The sequence below is a fragment of the Danio rerio genome, chromosome 9 (assembly GCF_052040795.2).
Source record: "Danio rerio strain M-AB ecotype USA chromosome 9, GRCz13ab, whole genome shotgun sequence".
In the NCBI taxonomy this organism is placed as follows: Eukaryota; Metazoa; Chordata; class Actinopteri; order Cypriniformes; family Danionidae; genus Danio; species Danio rerio.
Genome location: NC_141029.1, coordinates 3,470,300 through 3,491,791, shown reverse-complemented (window position 1 = coordinate 3,491,791; position 21,492 = coordinate 3,470,300). Strand labels below are relative to the sequence as shown.

The window sequence follows — 21,492 nt, the reverse complement described above, 5'->3', positions numbered from 1 at the left end:
CACTCCTCCTAAAAGTGATGTCACTGGGGGGTTGGGTTTAGGGGTGGGTGCACGCATTAAAACAGCTTATAGGAGGAGGAGTTGGAGCTCAAGCTCCCCCTCATTGAAGCCCAAGTGGCTCTGCAGCGAGCAGTGTCTGGATGACTCTGCCAAAGCAGTGGGAGACTCTGTACCTTGTGTATCTGGTAGGTGAGATCCTCTCCTGCCTCCACATTGTGAACTTTGTAGGTGTGCTGCAGGCTGCCGAAGGGTTTAAAGTTGGCCTCTTTCTCCAGGACAGAGATGAAGTCGTCTGTGTTACAGCAGAAACCAGCAGGAATGATCTCTCGGATTTTACCCTCCACATCATCTGGCTGAGAGCAAACACACACAGCAAAAAAACAAAAAAAAAAACAATGATTAACTACCAACATTTCAACAAATGAATTACTAACAACATTTGCAGAGCATTTATGTACGAGACACCAGTTTATATTGCAATTCAAACAACAGAGTCGAAGTAAAGTCAATATTTAAACCTCTCACAATCACAATTTAAGAACTGTGTAAATCTGAAGCCAGGATTAATTTTATGCGATTTAGAAAAAAAATAAAAAAGACTAAACAGAAGTTAGAAAATACATTTCTTTTGAAAGACCAAGGCTGCTTTTGTTTTAAAGTATTGCACTTTAAAGGTGCAGTATGGAAGTTTGACACCCAGTGGTTGAACTAGGCATTGCATGCCTAGTTCAAAACATTTGTAAGAGCAGGTTCTTGCAGCTGAACAACAGGACAACGATCATCTCAGACACACCTCATGTGCTTTATTCAGTGTTAAATGCTAACATTGTGTGTTTGAATGCCATTTCACATGACATTTATTGCTTTACTTCTGAAAGCAGCAGCAGATAGTTCACCTCAGATCTTGAAAGTAAAATAAACAGTTTGAAATTGAACTTTAGAACTGTGACTCAGTGCAAGCCAACACATATCAGTGATTTAGCATCCATGTTTAATAACGTTAAAGAGGTTTAATATGTATTAATTAGATTATAAACCTTACCATTTTGTTGGAGTGCAGTGAGTGCACTATTCTGTTTCTGAATGGCTGTATTTACATTGGTGTTTCGTCGGGTGCAAACAGCCAAACTGCTCATCACTGCAAGTTCTAGTCATGGAGCATGTTGTTAGGACACGAGGTTACAATGTAACCTGCTTACCTAATGTTTAGGTTTGTAATGTTCATATTATTTGCTAATTAATAACCACCTCATATGGAACTCTGCCTCTCATTTCGGAGTTTGCTACTGTCCACAGGAGGTCGCATTGCCACAGACCCAAGCTTTGAGAGCCTTTCTGACTAAATGAATGAAAACAACAAAGTGTTTGCAAATGCAAACAGTTTTACCTTGATTTTACACTGCTTTTATCTCTTCTGTGGAATCGTGTTCCACTGGACTCGAACCAAAGTGCTTTGCATTACAAGTAAAACACCGTAATAAGTGAGCTACCGAACAAACTGACCATGCCAGAAAAGTTGTCCATGTGGAGATGAGTGAGGCTAACGTATTTTATTATAATCAGTCATTTGTTTTGTGGTATTTATTTAGTGTTGTACAAAGAACTGCACAAAAATAATCCACTGTTCGTCAATAATTTGTCCCTGTAAATATCATTAGTGTGAAAAGGAACAAAAGTTGTTGCTATCATACTGCCCCTTCATTTTACTTAGGAACTGCAGTCAAACTAAGGGTGCTTTCACACCTGTGAATTGATTCAGTTGTTCCGAAACAGAGATTACAATTGTTACATTGTTGCTCTTTGCTCTTGGAGCGGTTCACTTTCACACTGCAAAGTTTCTAATCGGACCAAAAGAGCTAAAACAAGTAACGTGCGAGTAAACTCTCCTCACATTGGTCAGAGTGTCAGGGATTATTTTGCAGCGTCCCGCTCAGCTGTCAGGAGAGGTGGTGGTTTGGTGGTGATTGACAGGGTGCGCGTGACGTGTCTGAGGAGAGATGCAGTGGGGAGGGGTGAGAAGTGTGCGCGACGATGCCTATTTGAGGACCGGGAGGAAGACGCGAGATTACCGGGAGATCATCACTCATTTGCGGGCATCCGGAGACTCGCGAAACTTCCCGCCCTACTCATAATTCTCTCTTCATATAGCCGTAAGCCTATTACATATCCATAAAACACTGTGATATAACCGTGCTCGGATCGGATCGCTTTCTCACTGCAATCAAACCGATCCAGGGTTCGTTTTAATCGAGCCAAGACCACCTCACTCAAGCGATCTCGGAACGATTACTTTGGCATGGAACAGAGCGCAATTGCCCTGTTCACATATGCCAAACGAACCGCGCTAACTAGGCAAACGAGACCTGTTCCGAAACAAAAGTGTAGGTGTGAAAGCACCCCAAGTATGTTTTTTTTTGCCGTTTCACAAACATCTAGTCTAAGAACATATTTTCAATAAGCCTGTGTTGGATTACTATCGAAAGCATGTGTGTTTTTTTTAATAGCCTTATGTAATCAATGACGTATCTTACAGAGGCCAAACGTTTGAACAGTAACGTCCATCTATACAGGTTTTGCCTAAATCATGAGTCTGTTTCCACACTGCAAAAAAATTGTTAATTGTATTTTTTTTGTCTTGATTCTTGTCCAAATAACTACAAATTCTAGACAAGCAAAATATACTGTCTTGTTTTAGGAATAAGCCAATTTGAGTTAGTTCACAAAAATGGCAAACCCCAATGGCAAATTTTCCCAATTTGCCAATGGGGTAAGCAAAAAAATGATGCTAAATTATGATGGGATCTGCAACAGGTGATTGGAGTTATGATTTGATATAAAAAGCAGCATGCAAGAAGGGTCTAGTCCTTCAGGAGCAAAAAAGGGGCAGATGATCGCCAGTTTGCCAACAAATATGTGAGAAAATTATTGAAACGTTTTAAAATAATGTTCAAAGAAAGAGAGAAAGACATTTGGATTTTTTTTTACCTTCAACAGAAAGAATTTCAGTGCATTAAGGACAAGGGCGCAAGCCTAAGCTAAACAATTGTGATCTCTGATCCCTCAGGAGGAACTCCATTAAGAATCCTCATTTATATATATAAGCCATATCACTACATGGGCTCAGGACTGCTTTGGAAAACCTGTCAAGTACCACAATACATAGTTAAATCGACAAATGTCAGTTAAAACTGTACTGTGCCAAAAAAGCCCTTTGTTAACGGTGTCCAGAAGTGCCGTCAACTTCTCTATACCTGGTGGAAATGTGTAGCAACTAGCAGTTTGGGATGGCATCATTAAAGGTACTATTCTGCCTTCTTCTCCAGGGATGCCCATGCATATTTCAACAAGACAATGCAAAATCACATTGTGCACACTTTACAAAGCCCTGGCTGCGGAATGGCCTTGAATGGCCTGCCTGCAGTCCTGATCTGTCTCCAATAGAGAATGTGTGGTGCATTTTGAAGCAAAATAATCTTGTTTTTTTTTCTTTTGGGATAAGACTATTTCACATTTTGCTTAATTTAAGGAAAATCTAACCTAATTTTGACATTATTTCACAAAACAATACAATATGTTTTGCTTCTCTGGAAAATGCTTCTTGATTTAAGATTTTCTAGATTTTTAGACTAGAAGCAAAGCAACAAAATCTAAGAAAAGCCTTTTTCCCCCAGTTTAACATAGATAACTAAAAAGACAGCAAGATTCTGCTCAGTTTTGTCATTTGGAACAACATGAGATTCAGCAAATACTGCATTACAAATTATTCATCTAAAGCCAAACATCAGCAAATGAGACCAAATACGAGTACATCTCTTTAGAGGCAACGCACATTGGTCTTAATCTAAAGCACGTTTCCAGCTTCCCACAGAGCGCGAGTGGTTAACTCAGCTGTGTCTGGTATACAGCGAGAGCAGCTGAATTTAATCATATAAACTGAAGTGGCACATTTATGAGTTATGCGTCTATTCCCCCGGCGCTCGGCCTTACATATAATCACAAAAGAGCCCTAACAGAGTAATTCCCTATTGTTCTGTCATTAAGCTATACTTCAGCTGTGATTGGCACGCCACGAAAAGGAATTAAAGGAAAAAAATACATATTTTCCTGACACAAAAAGGAGACCCATTAGGCAATTAGCAATGTCAGCTGAGGAGTTTCCAGCCCCCCCTATACCCCTCCCCTTCATCCAGTGCCTCCTCTGAAAGACCACTTAATTGAATACATTTACTACTTATCTTAAACCATGAATATCAGATGAAGTTCCCCCCATCGTAATGTGTCCCAGCTTCTCACCGGGCAATAAATTTAATGAATTGATCTCGACTTAACAAAAAAAAAAAAGCCTGGACATGTATAATAGGTTCCTGTGTTCTGAGGCTGGTGAACGAACTCAATCAAACGAGTTTGCCCTCTCCATTCACAGGCTCCAGGACGGACAATAGTGCCCCCCCCCCACTCTTCCAGCCTCTCTGGGATTTTTTTTTACCCAGCAGAATGCACACCCATGTTTGCATTGTATCCATTTCCAGCGGGGCTGACATGAGAACACTTTGTATTAAGTTGCTAAGCAGGGCCCTTTGGCCGCGCGATGGGCTACGCTTGTGTCGCGGGACTCTTCATTCACAACGGCCACAAAAACACACGACAAAAGGCTAATGCAACACGCCGCTAATTCCTGCTCATTCAGACATCAGCTAATATCAGAAGGGGATCGGTGCACCTGCAGCTCAGTAACACTCACTATTGTCCCGCTGCATTATGGGACGACGACAAGAACGGAGCGGACCGAAAAATGGTAAAAATAGACAAGTTTCTCAGTGCAAATTGCTCAATCGTGCGAATAAAAGCGCGGCATTGTAGCGTCCCTGTATTAACTAACGGCGCTTAAGACTCTTCAGGTTCATTCTGAGAATGTGTCTTCTTTACACGATGGGGTTCAACAACAGCATTGAATCCAATTACAGTAAACCTCCTAATCAAAGACGTCTTCATCTACGAGGAAAAAAAAGAACCTAATATGAGCAACGCTAAAAGAAAAGACGTTATAAAACCAACTGTCCTCAGACAAAAAAACACCTCAAGTGTGTTTAGCGACTATAATTGCATGCTAGGCTTCAAGGTGGAGGATATTCAGAAGCCGTGTCAATGCACAGCATGTAATTAGCTGTAATATTAATAAAAGACCTCAGGTCTGATCTGATCAAACTACAACTGTCTGATTCAATGGCAAACATGAGGATTTGGGGCTTGTTTAAATTATATAGATATAAGAATGAGCTATAATATAGGTCCGTGTTTTTGGTAACACATTTAAATGGTGAGCACTGTTGCCTTACAGCAAGAACGTCACTGCTTCTAGTCCTTACCAAGCCAGCTGAAGTTTCTGTGCGGAGTTTACACGTTCTCCCCGTGGTCATGTGGGTTTCCCCCAGGTTCCCCGGTTTCCTCCCACCGTCCAAAAAGATGCAACCTAAGTTAACTGACTAGTCCAAATCAGCACCATAGACATGCTCCTAGTAAATAGATATCTCTTAAGAGCAATCACTATCTGGTCATTAGCTACTACAGCAGGAGAGTTCTCGCAATCTCAAACTCCCCTCTCGCCCTGCAAACGGGAGGGAGCCTCAGGCTCCAGGATCTTATGAGCTCAGGGCTCTCTCCCAGGACAGCATGCTGAACCAGCTTTATAATCAATCATCAGCTAAGTGTGAACTCTTGAAATTAATTTATTATTTACCCAGAGTGCAGCTGTCATCTGCTCTCTATAAATGGGACTAATATCCCATAAATAAAGGCAACTGACAAACTGAGCTTAACACGATCACATCATCAACATAAACAATGAGAGTGCAAACAAAAGCACTGCTAAAACTGAAGCTGAAAACTAAAGAATACTGCCCCGATACTGTAAAAAAATAAAAAATAAAAAATCTGAAGAGTGCTTTTCGTTTAATGAGATATTCGTTAGGCGTCCATGTAAATGGCAGTTTCACCTTTTGCTTGGCTGGTTGCATACTTGTGTACTTCAGCGAGAGCACGAGCACTCCCGGTTTGACAGCTGTAGCACATTTCTCTGAAGAGCCACAGAGAACAAGCCTAAACCTCCAATACAACAAAGCAAATATAAAGTATGATGTTTGTATGATTTTTACCCAAAAAAATGCATTTCTTGGGGTCCACTCTTTAAATAAGTTGTAAGAACCAACATTGGAAAAAGTGTTTATAAAAAAAATAAAAAGCTATAAAAAAAACATGAGGAACACATTAATGTTTGCTGTATTGTCAGCAATGAAATACAAGTCAAAGCAAATTTAGAAATCACTACTTTCTTTTTTATTAGCATTCTCCACACTGTCCCAACATTTTCTGGTTTGGGTTTGTAGTTTGCAATGAGATGCTTTATGATTATTCACTATTGCATTACTGTAAAAGCCATGCATAACCACACAGTCAGTCAGAGATATTGATGTATACAGCATGAAATAAGCAAGTAGAAACTGTACCTCAACGCAGTCAAACTTGTCTGTGACCCTGGCAGTGTACTTGACTTTGAACAGGGTGTTGAGGTTTCCTGCGCTCTGGTAAAGCTGGATCTGAAGACCCTTGTAGCCAAACGCCACTTCACTGTGCAAATAAAAAAAGACACTGAATAGGAATTGGGACTGCGAGGGAAAAACACAATGATCACATTACAGTAAAAGCATACATAAATCGGTCAAAGACGAGATACCAGTTTTTGAACTTACCCGCATTACTATTAAAACAAATATTTGTGTAAATCTATAAATAAATAAAGTATTAAAAATTATTATGCAGCCTAAAAAAAATGTTTTGTGATGGCTTGTGATGGATTTCAAAACAGAAATTATATTTTTTTGCCGTGAAAACAAACAAAAAAAGAGAACAAATAGCCAAAATCATAGTAATTATAATAAAAAAGGACACATTATATTATAAGGGGAAAACTGAATTTCACACTCATGAAATTCTGATACATACTCATCTCCAAACAGCTGATGACTGAACTCCGGGTGAAATGTTGTGCTTTCATCATCTATATCCTCCGGGAACCTCACTATAGCACATGCACAGAAAAAAAAATATTTTAACAACTGGGAAAATATCTTATCAGCTATTATTAGTTAACCTTATTCAATCACACCCAAAGACACAAGATCAGAAAAGAAAGGGAGCATTTGGAATAAAAATGATAAATGAAACATTAAAGGTGCTGTATGCAAGGGTTTGACTCTTCTAAAGCATAAATATAATATTTAAGATTATTTTTAAATAATATTTAAGCCATAATATAAGAAATATGCCAAGTGAATGTACTTATTTATTTGAAATACAATGCTAAAAAGTCAGATATTCTCCTTTGAAAATGTGTGTTGTGCCATAATATCTGTATTTGTTTTAGTCTCTATAACCAACCCACTGCCAGTTTATCCAATTATATTTCAGCACCGCGAGTTGCCTAGATGGAAAACTCAGTATATTTCATTTTAATTTTTTAAGGCTGCATCAATTTCTAACATTCATTTTTATATATGCATATTATTTTTTAGGTTCTGAGGTAAACTATCTGCTGCTTTCAGTATGGCAATAAATGTCATGTAAAATGATATTCAGCCTCACATTGGCAGCATTTAACACTGAATAAAGCATGTAATCAGTACCTGAGGTGATCTTTGGTAGTTTATGCTGTTGTTCAGCTGCGAGAATTAGAAACCATTTCTAAACTAGAAATTTCAGGTGATGGAATGTACAAAAACTTCTTTAACATGGAAAATATTCTTTTCATCAAGTGTAGTTACTAGTTACGGTGTAGGCTCAATAGGTATGCTTGCTTGTGTTGTCAATCTGGCAATCTGCGTTTGCATCAAGTTGCCGAAGAAGAGGCTGGATGAAAAGGTGTTTCGAATATGAGCTGCAATACCTAGTTTAACCATTGGGTGTCAATCTTACATACTACACCTTTAATGCTGCGTTCACAACCAGATGCAAGTTAAGCCTAGATCACACTACAGGATTTTAAACATCAGCAGATCGCTGTGCCGTTCACACTACATGACTTGACTTTGTGTCTTTTAATCTCTGTGGTGTTCACACTACGCAACACTCTGTGAATGATCCACAAGAGTGGGGTCACACACTACATGATCTAAATCCTCTAGTGTGAACTAGGCATTAAGCGTCAATGCAAAGATGCGAATAGACACAGTGCGGCGCGAATGAGGCGGCGCGAACAATGTAATTCGTACGAATGAAGTGGTGCAAGTTAAGAATCTTGTGCGATAACGTATTGCTTGAGTTGAAAAATCTGAAATTCCGCGGACATTCGCTCCACCTTAACAAATCAGGAGCTTTCTCTTGTAGGGGTGTGATTATGATGTAGCGCCTGTTGTTGGTGTGCTGAGAGGAAATCCTCTAGCCAATACCAGACAAGAGTTCATCAAGCTGGGCTCGGCTCAATCAGAATCACTGCTGAAAGCCTCCATCATCCAGGTAAAGTTTCTGGAGGAGTTGATGAACTCACAGAGCTGGGTGCACCTCTGAAAGGATCTAGTGGACTCAGGCACGGCTAGAAACAAATCAACACTGTTTATCAGCCTTCCTAAAGCACATAAACACAGCTATTCTCTCAATAAAATCCATGTTAGCTATTTTGCAACGAACTTAGAGTCACCAGGCAGACAAAAGCCCTGCCCATGATGCGAATCCACATCTATTGTGAAGTGAATTTGACGCACAAATGAAGCAAGTGAACTCAAAATGTTCATGCGTCTATTTACACGCGAATATTGCGATTTATCAGCACGTGCCGCGTTTGGTGTGAACGCACCATAAGACATTGTATTGTTGTATAATGTTGGAAAGACTAATGATTTACCCAATTTTAGACATATCGCTTCATTGGTGTCGCATTTATACTCCGCAAGCTTCTTCTCCATGTCATTCACAGCTGTAGTGAAGAAAAAAAAGCATGTCAATCATAAGTGCACAAGAAAACATCTAATTTCTGTCATCATCAGCTACACATTTTTATTTATGACCTAAACCCACCGCATTATGACACAACAATGTGGTTGCGGCTGCACTGCAATTCTCCCAATACATTTATAAATTTATACAAATATTTGTACCATAAAATATTGATGCAGTTTAATTCCTAATGACAATGCTAAATTGAAGCATTTGCAGGTCATTGGGGTAAAGTTGGTTTTATAAATCGCACATTCTGACGTTCACCTTCTTAATATAATTTCAGAAAAGTATTAAATGCCAATAGCAAAAAGGGAAATCATATTAGCAGACAATGAATATCAAAGCACAACCCTGTTTTGAACTTACTTCAGACCGAACAATCAAAGATAGAGGTAAAGTTGGTTTTATATTCGGATATTCAGACATTCTCCTTAATAATATAATTTCAGAAAAGTATTCTTTGCAAATTCTAAATAGGGAAATCATATAAGCAGCAAATGACTATCAAAGTACAACGTTGTTCACAGTGAATTAGATAGTGTTAATGTTGTTTAGAAGTCATACTTGCATGCTAATTCCGATCGAATATTCAAAGTAACATGGAAAACATAATGGAGACTAAATGAACGAATGTGCGAATATAAAACCGACTTTACCTCTATCATTCAAAGTAGTGTATAGGGCAATATAGAGACCTTTTCACGTGTTGTCACGTTTCATTAATGCCAAAGGTGTGAATATAAAACCAAATTTTACTCAATGCGCAGGACTGTTAGATTATATATTTACATTACAGCGGCGCGATATATCGCACGATTACCGTTTTCATGATAATAGTAACGTTATACGTAATATACGTATTGCAGACATGTGCAATCAATAAAAAACATTATATTTAATTTATGCATTGGCAACATTAATATATTATGAATATAAAGACAGACAGACACAGATAGATAGATAGATAGATAGATAGATAGATAGATAGATAGATAGATAGATAGATAGATAGATAGATAGATAGATAGATAGATGCTGCACGTTATACTGACAGGTTACTTGGAAACTGCATTACACACCTGCACACTACACAGTTAACTAACACCTACATGTTCATCCCAATATGCAATGATTTATCTGTGTGATATAACGTTAGTGTGTTGGTATGTGCGTATATCCGCCATCAAAAGCGAACAATGTAAACAAACATGTGTTGCTTTCCTCTGTGGTGATTAGCATTTAGCCGCGGCTAATACTCTGTTTCTATATTCTGTCCGCTTCCAGTCATCAGCACACTGCACCCCACGAGCTCTACAGTCATATAAACACACATGCTTCATGATAGCAGCGGTAATAAAACACGGCCGCTGTTATAAAACGCTTTCACACTCACCCGCCATTTTTGCACGTCTTCGCCCTCAACCCGCCAAATGCCAAAAACTGCTTCCTGTTTACCCACGTGCTTCCGCTCGCTTACACCATTGGAGAACAGAGTGCGTTGTTTTTCTCACCGCGGCAGCAGCGGATTTGCCTCCAAGCTGATTTTTTGCAACACCGTTTCTACTGGTTGTTGCTAGAAGGGATACAGCTGCAGCGTGAACGATATTTATATTGTTTATTAAATCGCCCATTAATGTATTTTTTAATGTCTACCCCTACCCAAACCATAAACCCAACGCTCACATCAATGTAAAAACAGCAATTGTAACGAGAAATATTCATATAATTTATTAAATTACTCATTACATTGTATTTTGGTAACGTCTACCCCCTAACCTAAACCTAATCCTAATGTAAAAACAGCAATTGTAAAGAGAAATATTTATATTATTTATTAAATTGCCTATTAAGGTTTTTTTTTAAGTCTACCCCTACCCAAACCATAAACCCAACCCTCACAGTAATGCAAAACAGCAATTGTAACGAGAAATATTTCTATTATTTATTAAATTACCCATTAAATTGTATTTTATTGACGTCTACTTTTAACCCAAATTACACAGTAATGTAAAAACAGTGATTATAACAAGAAATATTTATATTATTTATAAAATTTCTAATTAAATAGTATTTTAGAAACGTCTACCCCATCCCAACCCTCACAGTAATGTAAAATATTGTTGTACAGAGTGACAAAAGATCCACTATATTGATGTGAGTAGCCACAGCTGTATCCCTTCTAGACTTTGTACTGGCTGGAGTTTCACTTATTCCGAATGACAAAACAAATCTGTAGGAAACATTAATTTGTTTTAGAAAAATAATCTAATCTATTAATTCTCTGTAAAAGAAAAATCTTACATTTTAAGGTATGGATTCAAATTAACTGTGTTGTTTATTTAATCATTAATCAAGTTGAATCTATACTGATATATACAGTGTACTGAAGTAATAAAAATGCATATGTTGCCATAACCTATTTTAACAGTGCTTTAATAGGCTATTATAATTTAAAATATGACCAAATAGGATTTAACTACAATTATATAAATATATACAGTTCGATGTCAGAATTATTAAACCCCCTGAATTATTACTCCCCTTGTTTATTTTCCCCCTAATTTCTGTTTAATGGAGAGAACAGAGAAGATTTTTTCAGCACATTTCTAATCATAATAGTTCATTCAAATTAGTACAAATTTAGTCAAATTAGTCAAAATACATAAATAATGGGCATCATGGTGGCGCAGTGGATAGTATGATAGCCTCACAGTAAGAAGGTCGCTGGTTCAAGCCCTGGCTTGGCCAGTTGGCATTTCTGTGGGGAGTTTGCATGCTTTCCCAGTGTACGCATGGGTTCCCTCTGTGTGCTCCAGTTTCCCCCACAGTCCAAACACATGCAGTAGGTGAATTGGGTAAGCTAAATTGTCTGTAGTGTATGAGTGTGTTAATGAGACTGTATGGGTGTTCCCAAGCACTAGGTTGCAGCTGAAAGGGCATTCGCTGCATATATGCTGGATAAGTTGGTGGTTCATTCTGCTGTGGCGACCCCTGATTAATAAGGCGACTAAGCCAAAAAGAAAATGAATAAATGAATAAATGTATGTGTGTGAATGTGAGAGTGTATGGGTGTTTCCCAGTCCTGAGTTGCAGCTGGAAGGGTATCCGCTGTGTAAAACATATGCCAGAATAGTTCCCCTGATGAATAAAGCGACTAAGCTGAAGGAAAATTAATGAATGAATGAAAGTTTTGATTTTCTTCAACAATAGTGTAGAAGCACTATTAAATTTTCACCTCAAAACTGGATATAAAGTACAGTAAATGTACGATTTAATGTCAGATTCTGTTCGGTCTTTAAACATAGCTGAATCTAGTCTCCATCATCAGTGTTTATGAAAAAAGCCGAGCTCAAAAACAACAAATAACCGGGTTAGCCTCTATAATCTGCGCAGATTTATCCTGGATGATCATAAAACACCTCTAGAGAGAGAGAGAGAGAGAGAGAGAAAGAGAGAGAGAGAGAGAGAGAGAGAGAGAGAGAGAGAGAGATGTGGTAAGATGTGATGTTATCAAACAGTAAAGTGGAGCTTTATGAAGTGGCCATTATGTCAGTTGACTCATAGATTAGACGGAGGGAAAATTTCCTCCAATGGGGGTGGAAAGAAGGTGTCGGGAGCTCGATGAAATGGCTGACCTTTGCGAAGTGGAGGAAGGAATGGCAGCGCAAACTGACCCTGGCAAATTCTGTGTCATTATCCCTGCCATGGCTGGACAATCTGCTCAAACGCCCATCGGTAATACCCTGACAGAGCTGGATTACTGCTTTACTGACGAAACGTTCATGACCTCTGGGCTGTCCAGCACTGCAGACTAAAGCGTGGAGACTGTGAGGAGGATAAACTGAGGTAAAGTTGGTTTTATACTAGCACATTCAGACTTTTTCCATACTAATATACAGTTTCAGAAAGGTATTCTTTTATAAACAGGAAAATCACATTAGCAACCAGTAACTATCAAATGACAGCAGTGTTCACAGTCAAATATATAGTGCTAATGTTGTTTTAAAGTCATACAGTATGCGATTTCAGACCCAATATTCACAATAGCATAATAAACAATATAGGGAGCAAGTTTTCATTGTTTAAATTACATGATCTAATCCAATTATGTAATCCGTTTTTTCTTTTGAAAAACCCAGGGCCCGGTTTACAAAAGTAAAGCACCAGGGCCCGGTTTTTCAAAAAGTTTAATCTGGATAAAATTGATCCAGATTTAGTAATCCTGTTTTTGCGATCCGTGATCAGGTAATCCAGCATACTTTTTGAGCCAGTTTTTCAAAGCAACATCGGATTGGATCAATCTGATCCGGATAGGAACTTTTCAGGATCACTAAATCTGGATAATCAATGCTCAAACAGGATAGGACATCAAAATGTAGAACTATAGATATGTAAAGAGCAACAAGTAGTATAGCCAGCGTGGGGCCCATATAACTTTATTTTTATTTTAAATGAAAACTAAAGAAAATTTAATAATTATTAAAATAATAATAATAATAAATAATAAAAACAAGAAAAACCCCACCCCATCCTCCTCCAGCAGTCCGCTCATCTGAGACCTATAACACTGTACATTGAGGATATTTATAATAAGTTTAAAATATAGATGTAAATAAAAAAAGACTGAATGTCAAAAACTCCACAATAATTTTAGACTTCCTCATCTGATGTGGAGAGAGCAGCTTGTCTGAGCGTAGCCTATAGGAGGTGAATCTCAAGTCATTGGCCTTGGTTTGCTGCAGTTTGGTCAGAGTCGTTTGTTTCTCTGCCAGATGAAGCTGTGCTTCTGCCCTTTAAGTCTCTTTTTGCAATTGTTGATAGTGATTTAAAAAATCAGCGATTGCCATTCTTTGCAATTTTCTTTTGTTATTCTGCAATCATTGCATGCATCACTAATAAATATTCTAAAAAGAAAAATATTTTCCATTGTGATGAATATATATATCAATTAGTGACAGAATAAAATTGATTGTTTTTGGTCAGTTTTGACAGCTGTTTGGGGGATTATTTTATGAGGCCAAACTCTTTCTACTTTGCTGTAGGCCTATACTGAAAGGCTGAATACGTTAAAGCCTATACTCACTATAGCCTGACAGATGAACAAAAAAAATTAAAACCTTATGAATAAATAGTATATCTCGTAAGATACTGCATGATCCAAAAATAGTATTATTTAATACATTTTTTAAGTTTTCATTACATTTCAGGCATGAAATCCACGCTAAATCCACCCTTCTGATGGGATCAGTTTAATCCAGGGTTTTTGGATCAAAGTGATCCAGATCCTACAAAAAAGGTCTGAAAAACCCCAACTAAAGGTTTGATCCGGATCAAAACCAAGATTGGATTACGTGATCTAATCCGATTACTTAATCCGTTTTTTCATTTGAAAAACCCATTTTCAAGATTTGATCCAATCCCTTATCCAAAATCCTAGTGGATTACTTTTGAAAAACCGGGCCCTGGAGATCAGCTGAAATGGTAAAACTCAGCTGTTTAACTCTATGGGAATTATAAAGTCAGCCTTAATAAAAAAGAGGAGTGTTGGAGAGTTCCTTGAATATACATGTCTTAATGTATACACTGTGCTTTGTATAATAACATCAGTTGTCTCTGAAGAAAATAAGCATTAAGTAAGTATTGTTAAATCCCGTTGTTAGCAGTCATTGAACATTACACTTGTCGGTGTTCATTACTCTCAACAGTGAGCCGTTCAATTGAACCCGGTTTCCTTTTTTAAAAGCCACTCACTCTGCACACATCACTGCATAGTTAACCTCGCCCGCAAATGATCAAATCCATAATTGATGGACTTATGATTTTAATACCCCCCTTGTCACGTGAAATAATTAAGTAGCTCTTTGAAATGAAGACTGCTTTAATGTGTAAAGGAGCCACTGCTAGCGTGAGCCGCGGTTATCCGCCCAGCGCTGGATACGTGCGCGGTTTAGCGATGAAGTACTCCGGGATGATCAAGCTGAACCTGTGTGTAATTATGTAGATAATAAATTGTTTGGAATTAATGCTTTCTCTGGAAGCTCTGGGGAATATGTGTGTGCGCAGGCTGTGATAGACACATGTCTCAAAGATCATCTCTTCTAGAAAGTGTGTTTTTTAAAGGGCACCTATGTTGGAAATCAACTTTTGTAAGCTGTTTAGACAGAACTGTGTGTAGGTATAATGTGTCCACTGTCATATTCATTCATTCATTCATTCATTCATTCATTCATTCATTCATTCATTCATTCATTTTCTTTTCGGCTTAGTCCCTTTATTAATCCGGGCTCGCCACAGTGGAATGAACCGCCAACTTATCCAGCATATGTTTTACACAGTGGATGCCCTTCCAGCTGCAACCCATCACTAGAAAACATCCATACACACATAGGCTGCGTCCGAAACCGCCTACTACTCAGTAGGTACTGCATTTGAATTTAAACGTACCGATCGGCCGTTAGAAAAGTACGTTCTATACAGTATGAATGTGAAAAGTATGCATGGAATTCGGACGTACTACATCCGCCATTTTGTCATGGTCACATGACCTACCTGCGTCATTTGCGTCGCTTCAGTCCCATTCATGAATTCTCTCACGGGGCATTATGGGATAGCGCAGCGTGCATGGGATGCGCACTTCACAATCTTACCGGAAGTAGTAAGTCATCCGGGTACTTCTCGCCTACTAATTTTCGAATTCTATGAATTCGGACACACTACTCGGCTCGCATACTGATTTTAGCGTACTATATAGTATGGAAGTATGCGGTTTCGGACGCAGCCATACAGTACACTACGGACAGTTTAGCTTATCCAATTCGCCAGAACCACATATGTTTGGACTGTGGGGGAATCTAGAGCATCCGGAGGAAACCCGCGCACACAAGGGGAGAACATGCAAACTCCACACAGAAACACCAACTTACCCAGCCGGTGCTCGATCCAGTGACTTTCTTGCTGTAAGGTGATTGTGCTACCCTCTGTGCCACCGTGCAGCCCCTCCACAGTCACATTGGAGTGATATAAAGACAATAAAGGCTCGTACACACGTGGATGCTTTTCGTTTGCGTTTACCGTCAGCGTTTTTCAAGACATTTTTCCAGATTTAAACCCAAGCGATTTTCACTGGCGGCAAGCAGAAGGGTATGCAAAATCACTTCTTGACGTTAGATGGCGCTACACAACTTTACGCTTCTGACACCCGCTTGTAACACAGTAGTAGAAGACAAAGTTTATTTTTTTTGTTTTTTCTTTTTTGGGGGGGTGGGGGGGGTGGGGGGGGGGGTCTGCCCCTTCTTTCATTTCATTTCTTTTTTTTCTTTTTTTATTTGCCTTTCAAAAACATAACAAGACAAAGTTGACACACTTGTTGTCATGGATGGTTCAAGAAGCAGCTCTAGCTCTAGCGATGAAGGAATTATTATTGTTCACCAGTGCAATAAGCAGCTCCACGTTCATATCGCCTCTGGGCATCTTCAGTGCTGCTACAGTAGGTTATATGTATTGAATAAAGTATATTTATTAAAAGATTTAAAAAGGGGAGCTATTATGTAAAAATCACTTTCATAAGGCATTTACACTGTTGTTATGAATATAACGAGCTTCTTATGGTAAAAATGTATTAAGTCAATTTTATGTTACTGAAAAAATATTCGGCGAGGCAGTGGCACAGTAGGTAGTGCTGTCACCTCACAGCAAGAAGGTTGCTAGGTCGCTGGTTTGAACCTCGCCTCAGTTTCTGTGTGGAGTTTGCATGTTCTTCCTACCGTCGCGTTGGTTTCCTCCGGGTGCTCCAGTTTCCCCCACAGTCCAAAGACATGCGGTACAGGTGAATTGGGTAGGCTAAATTGTCTGTAGTGTGTGAATGTGTGTGTGGATGTTTCCCAGAGATGGGTTGTGGCTGGAAGGGCATCCGCTGCGTAAAACCTTGCTGGATAAGTTGGTGGTTCATTCTACTGTGGTGACCCCGGATTGATAAAGGGACTAAGCCGACAAGAAAATGAATGGATGAATGAATGAAAAAAAATTCAAAGATGATTCCTTTGATTTACATTAAGTGGTTATAAACAATTTATTTGGGCTGAATTTAAACAAACAAATTAAGTTGAACATTATTAAACTTTTTAAATTTGTTTGTTTAAATTCAACAAAAATAAATTGTTTGCAACAGTTCTGCATGCAACACTTTTTGTCAGTAAAACAGAAACACTTTGATTAACATTCTCCCTTTCTAGTGTCATCAGAGGGTAAAAGCCCCGCTCATTACTAACCATCTCTCCCTCATTATGGGAAGCTAGTCCTGTTTTGAATCTGCCATTATGCTGACACACAGGCACGTGTAGCTCCGCCTTCTTTAGAAAAGAGCACAAGCTCATTTGAATTTAAAGCGACAGTCACCAAAACAACACAATTACACTCTCAGAAATAAAGGCTGTCACTGGGGTGGTACCTTTATAAAAGGTACAAATTTGTACCTAAAAGGTCCATATTAATACCTCAAGGGTACATATTAGTTCCCAAAAAGTACAAAAGTGTTCCTCTTAAAATTTTTTGGTACTAATATATACTTTTAAGGTACCAATATTTACTTTTTAAGTACAAATGTGTAACTTTTGAAAAGGTACCACCCCAGTGTCAGCTCGCGCACCTTTATTCCTGCAGTGTAGGATCGAAGCCTTAAAGGGGCAGTTTAAACCATTATTTGTATGGTATTTATAACTGAAGCTTCACACACACATACTCTAGGATCGTCAGAGACTTGGTCCCCTTTAGAGTATTTTAAGAAGCTGCAAAACAGAATATCTAGCATATAAATATATAAAAGCATAGACTTTACCATGAGTCTATATGATATTCACTACAACAAAAAATATAGATTTGTGATACAGCTCATGTGACAACCTGCCCCAAACTCCATACATAAATTCATATTTCCTCTGATGAGGCTGATTGCGTAAGACACTAGAAGTTTAATCGTCCTGCATTTGCATGTGTTTCAAGTAAAGCATGATGAACCCAATCAGCAGAAATGCAGTTGTGTTTCCAGGTGTAAATGAAGTGGATAAATCAGGCCTGGATATGAGAGGGATGCGTGTAAATGTGTCTAAATAACATTAGAATATATGCACAGTGTTAAAAACAATGACAGGAAACACATCAGTATTTATACGCCGACTGCAAAGCTGTAGTGAATTAATGGATTTAAAGGAACAGGTCACCCAATAATTAAAATTTCCTCACTATACTCACGTATGAAGTTCTTTCTTCTGTGGAATACAGAACAAGATGATCTGAATAATGTTGGGTGAAAACAGGCATTGAATATAAGTGAAATTGGCTGTCTTTTCCAGCATTCTTCAGTACATCTTCTCAACTCAAACATGCTTGAAACAACAACCACCCCCAGCCTGAATCGTTTCATTTGCAGGATACGGCCTGGTCCAGGATTATGGATACCTTGGGATCATCTCTTCACAGGTCTCGGATAGCATCAGTGGCACTGCATAGTTTCTTTTTCTATCTGGGTATGAGAATTCCCAGGTGGAAATAGAAAATAAAGAGAATAATTAGCATAGCTGCTGTTCATGGAGTATTTAAACGAGATGCAAAAAATGGAGTGTAATAAAAAGGAGCAGTTCTATAAACAAACATAGATAAAAACATGTAAAAGGAGTGTGTCAATGAGGATTAAAGTCTAACAGGGGCAGTTCCAGATAGTTATAGAACATTTGTGATGTAAATTTTTGATTTAGTAAGTAATTTTACATTAATTTGTATGATCTCATTCATACATTTTAGTACAGTTTGCTCATGTCTTAATGAAGGGTATAGGAATAGGATTTGGAGAACATGCCTCCTTTTCAAAAAATTGATACATTAGTATGAATTATGTTTCCTTGTAAATCAAGCTGGACATTTAGTTCCCTTTACACCAGAGATACCCAAACTAGGGCCCGCGGGCGAAAGTTGGCCCATTGTAACCTTTAAATTGGCCAACCATCCCACCTGAGAAAGAAATACAAATGATGGGGAGAGTTGGGGGTGAATGATTTTAACAGAGATTGTTATTTCTAGTTTAGTTGAGTTACAAAAAGAAACCATCTAAAATTAAATATTTCATTTAAATGTTAATTGCAAATACGTAAATACTTTGTAAAAATGTAAATACTGCCACTCGACAGATTGAGGACAACGCAGAAGACATCTTTGAGCAAATCAACGCAAAATCAGGTGCAGCTTGACTAGCGTAACTCCATTCTGTTATAAATGAGATTGTTTTTACTGTAATAAGTTCATTATAAAAATGTATAAATAAAAAAAATATACTGCATTAGTTAATACAAAGCAATGTTGTCAAGTTATTTTTAAATATCATTGAATAAATTAGGAAGTTGGCGAGGCAGTGGTGGCGCAGTAGGTAGTGCTGTCGCCTCACAGCAAGAAGGGTGCTGGGTTGCTGGTTCGAGCCTCGACTCAGATAACGTTTCTGTGTGGAGTTTGCATGTTCTCCCTGCGTTCGCGTGGGTTTCCTCCGGGAGCTCTGGTTTCCCCCACAGTCCAAAGATATGCGGTACAGGTGAATTGGGTAGGCTAAATTGTCCGTAGCGTATGAGTGTGTGTGTGGATGTTTCCTAGAGATGCGTTGCGTCTGGAAGAGCATCCGCTGCATAAAAACTTGCTGAATAAGTTGGCGGTTCATTCCGCTGTGGCGACCCTGGATTAATAAAGGAACTAAGCCGACAAGAAAATGAATGAATGAATTAGGAAGTACCCACTAGCCTCTATCTAGTTTGGTTTTTGGCCCTTTATAAGAAAAAGTTTGGGCACCTCTGATTTACACTAAAGCAATCTGCAATGGACATTCAAATGAATATTTAAGTTATTAAACTGAAAATACATCACTTTAAGGCAGTACAATCAGTGACTGCTAAGAAAAAAAGAATTAAAGATTGTTCGCTTCACTACCGGCCGACAGAAAACATGTCAAGTTCGAAGCCCGAAGAAAAGTTGTACAACAGGCAATCTGAAACACTCAAACGACCTTTTCTTGTTCTCTCTAAAGTCATTCAGAACTTGAAAGGGCTGTTTTGAGAATAAAGAGCGTCATTTCTCCAGCAGAATGACAGGTGAACATTGACTCCAGAGTTTTGAAACTGTGCCGTCTACTTTTTTTTTGTCATCAATGGCATCAATGAAAAGAGCTGAAAATCATCGATCCGGCTCAGACTGAGCATGTGCTGATTTTGTTGCGAAGCCGGAATCAATGACTTTGCTCTTTTCACAGGCAGAATAATAAAAAAAGGGAATGAAAAGCAGCTTTAGCTCAAGGAAAATAAAGCAGCCTTCTGATCGCTCGGGGAACAATGATACAAAGCAGTGATTGCGGTTGATTTTCCTCCCTGTTCCCTCAGAAGAGTTTACAGAGCAAACAAATGTTTATTCGTGTGGAGCGTTTCATTTCCCACTGCTATTAGTGCCACCAGACGCACGGCTGAGTGAAAAATACTCTTAGATTTCGGCTCTCTTCGATTTCATCCTTCGCAATGATTTAGGGATGAGCACTTTAGTGCCAATGACAGGCCGAACATTTGTCGGTGTCTTTGGGGGAGAAAAGACGCGATTGGCGCGAGTCTGTGTAAATGGAGAGAAATATTGACGTTCTGTTGGCTTGTTTGGGAATTTGGAACCTTTAACAAGCAAATTGAATGCCAATGTACACAAGAAGCAAGAGCATTTAATGGAGTAAATATTGACTGAAAGCTGTAATACATGAATGTGAATGATAGCTTTTATCTTACGGTTCAGTTTAACTTTGGTGAAAATTCGCTGTAGTTGTTGAACATCAGGGCTAAAAGCACAACTAATAGTTTCATTTTTAAAAAGTAAATGATAAATAGACACAAAACCGGTCAATATAAAGAGATTTAAACATCATCTAAACATGATGTTGGGATCACTGTAAAGACTGCAGCTCTGCACAAGAAGTTTGACCAGAGGAGATGAGCCTGATTTCTCTCAAGGTTTTTTACTTCACTTTCAACAATTGGTGAAGTTTGTTTCTCGCCACTGGATTGCTTCAGTGTTTAGACTTTCAGCAGTGAAAATTAAGCCCCACTGAACTAAACTGAACTTCCCCTGCAGGCACAGGATGTCAACATGACATTATATCCCTGCTGAAAAATCCAGCTTAAACCAGCCTAGGCTGGTTGGCTGGTTTTAGCTGGTCAACCAGGCTGGTTTTAGAGCGGTTTTGGCAACTTCCAGGCTGGTTTCCAGCCATTTCCAGCCTGGTCTTAGCTGGTCAGGCTGGGAGATGACCAGCTAAAACCAGCTTGACCAGCCTAGCCAAGCTGGGAGTCCAGCCAAAACCAGCTATATCCAGCTTAAACCAGGCTGGTCAAGCTGGTTTTAGTTGGATTTGGCTGGTCATTTTCCAGCCTGACCAGCTAAGACCAGGCTGGAAATGGCTGGAAACCAGCCTGGAAATGGCCAAAACCACTCTAAAAC

General features: G+C 38.8%; 1 protein-coding gene across 1 annotated transcript in view; it reads right to left on the bottom strand.

Annotated features, from left to right (window-relative positions):
• The window catches only part of hat1 (histone acetyltransferase 1), a 35,215-nt gene extending 24,787 nt beyond the window's left edge, over window positions 1-10,428 (bottom strand). Inside the window, 5 exon segments of the mRNA NM_001004572.2 lie at window positions 174-353; window positions 6,504-6,624; window positions 7,000-7,075; window positions 8,894-8,965; window positions 10,382-10,428. Of these exon segments, the coding sequence (NP_001004572.1) occupies window positions 174-353; window positions 6,504-6,624; window positions 7,000-7,075; window positions 8,894-8,965; window positions 10,382-10,388 (456 nt within the window). The 5' untranslated portion in view covers window positions 10,389-10,428.
• Window positions 10,429-21,492: the final 11,064 nt, after the last annotated feature.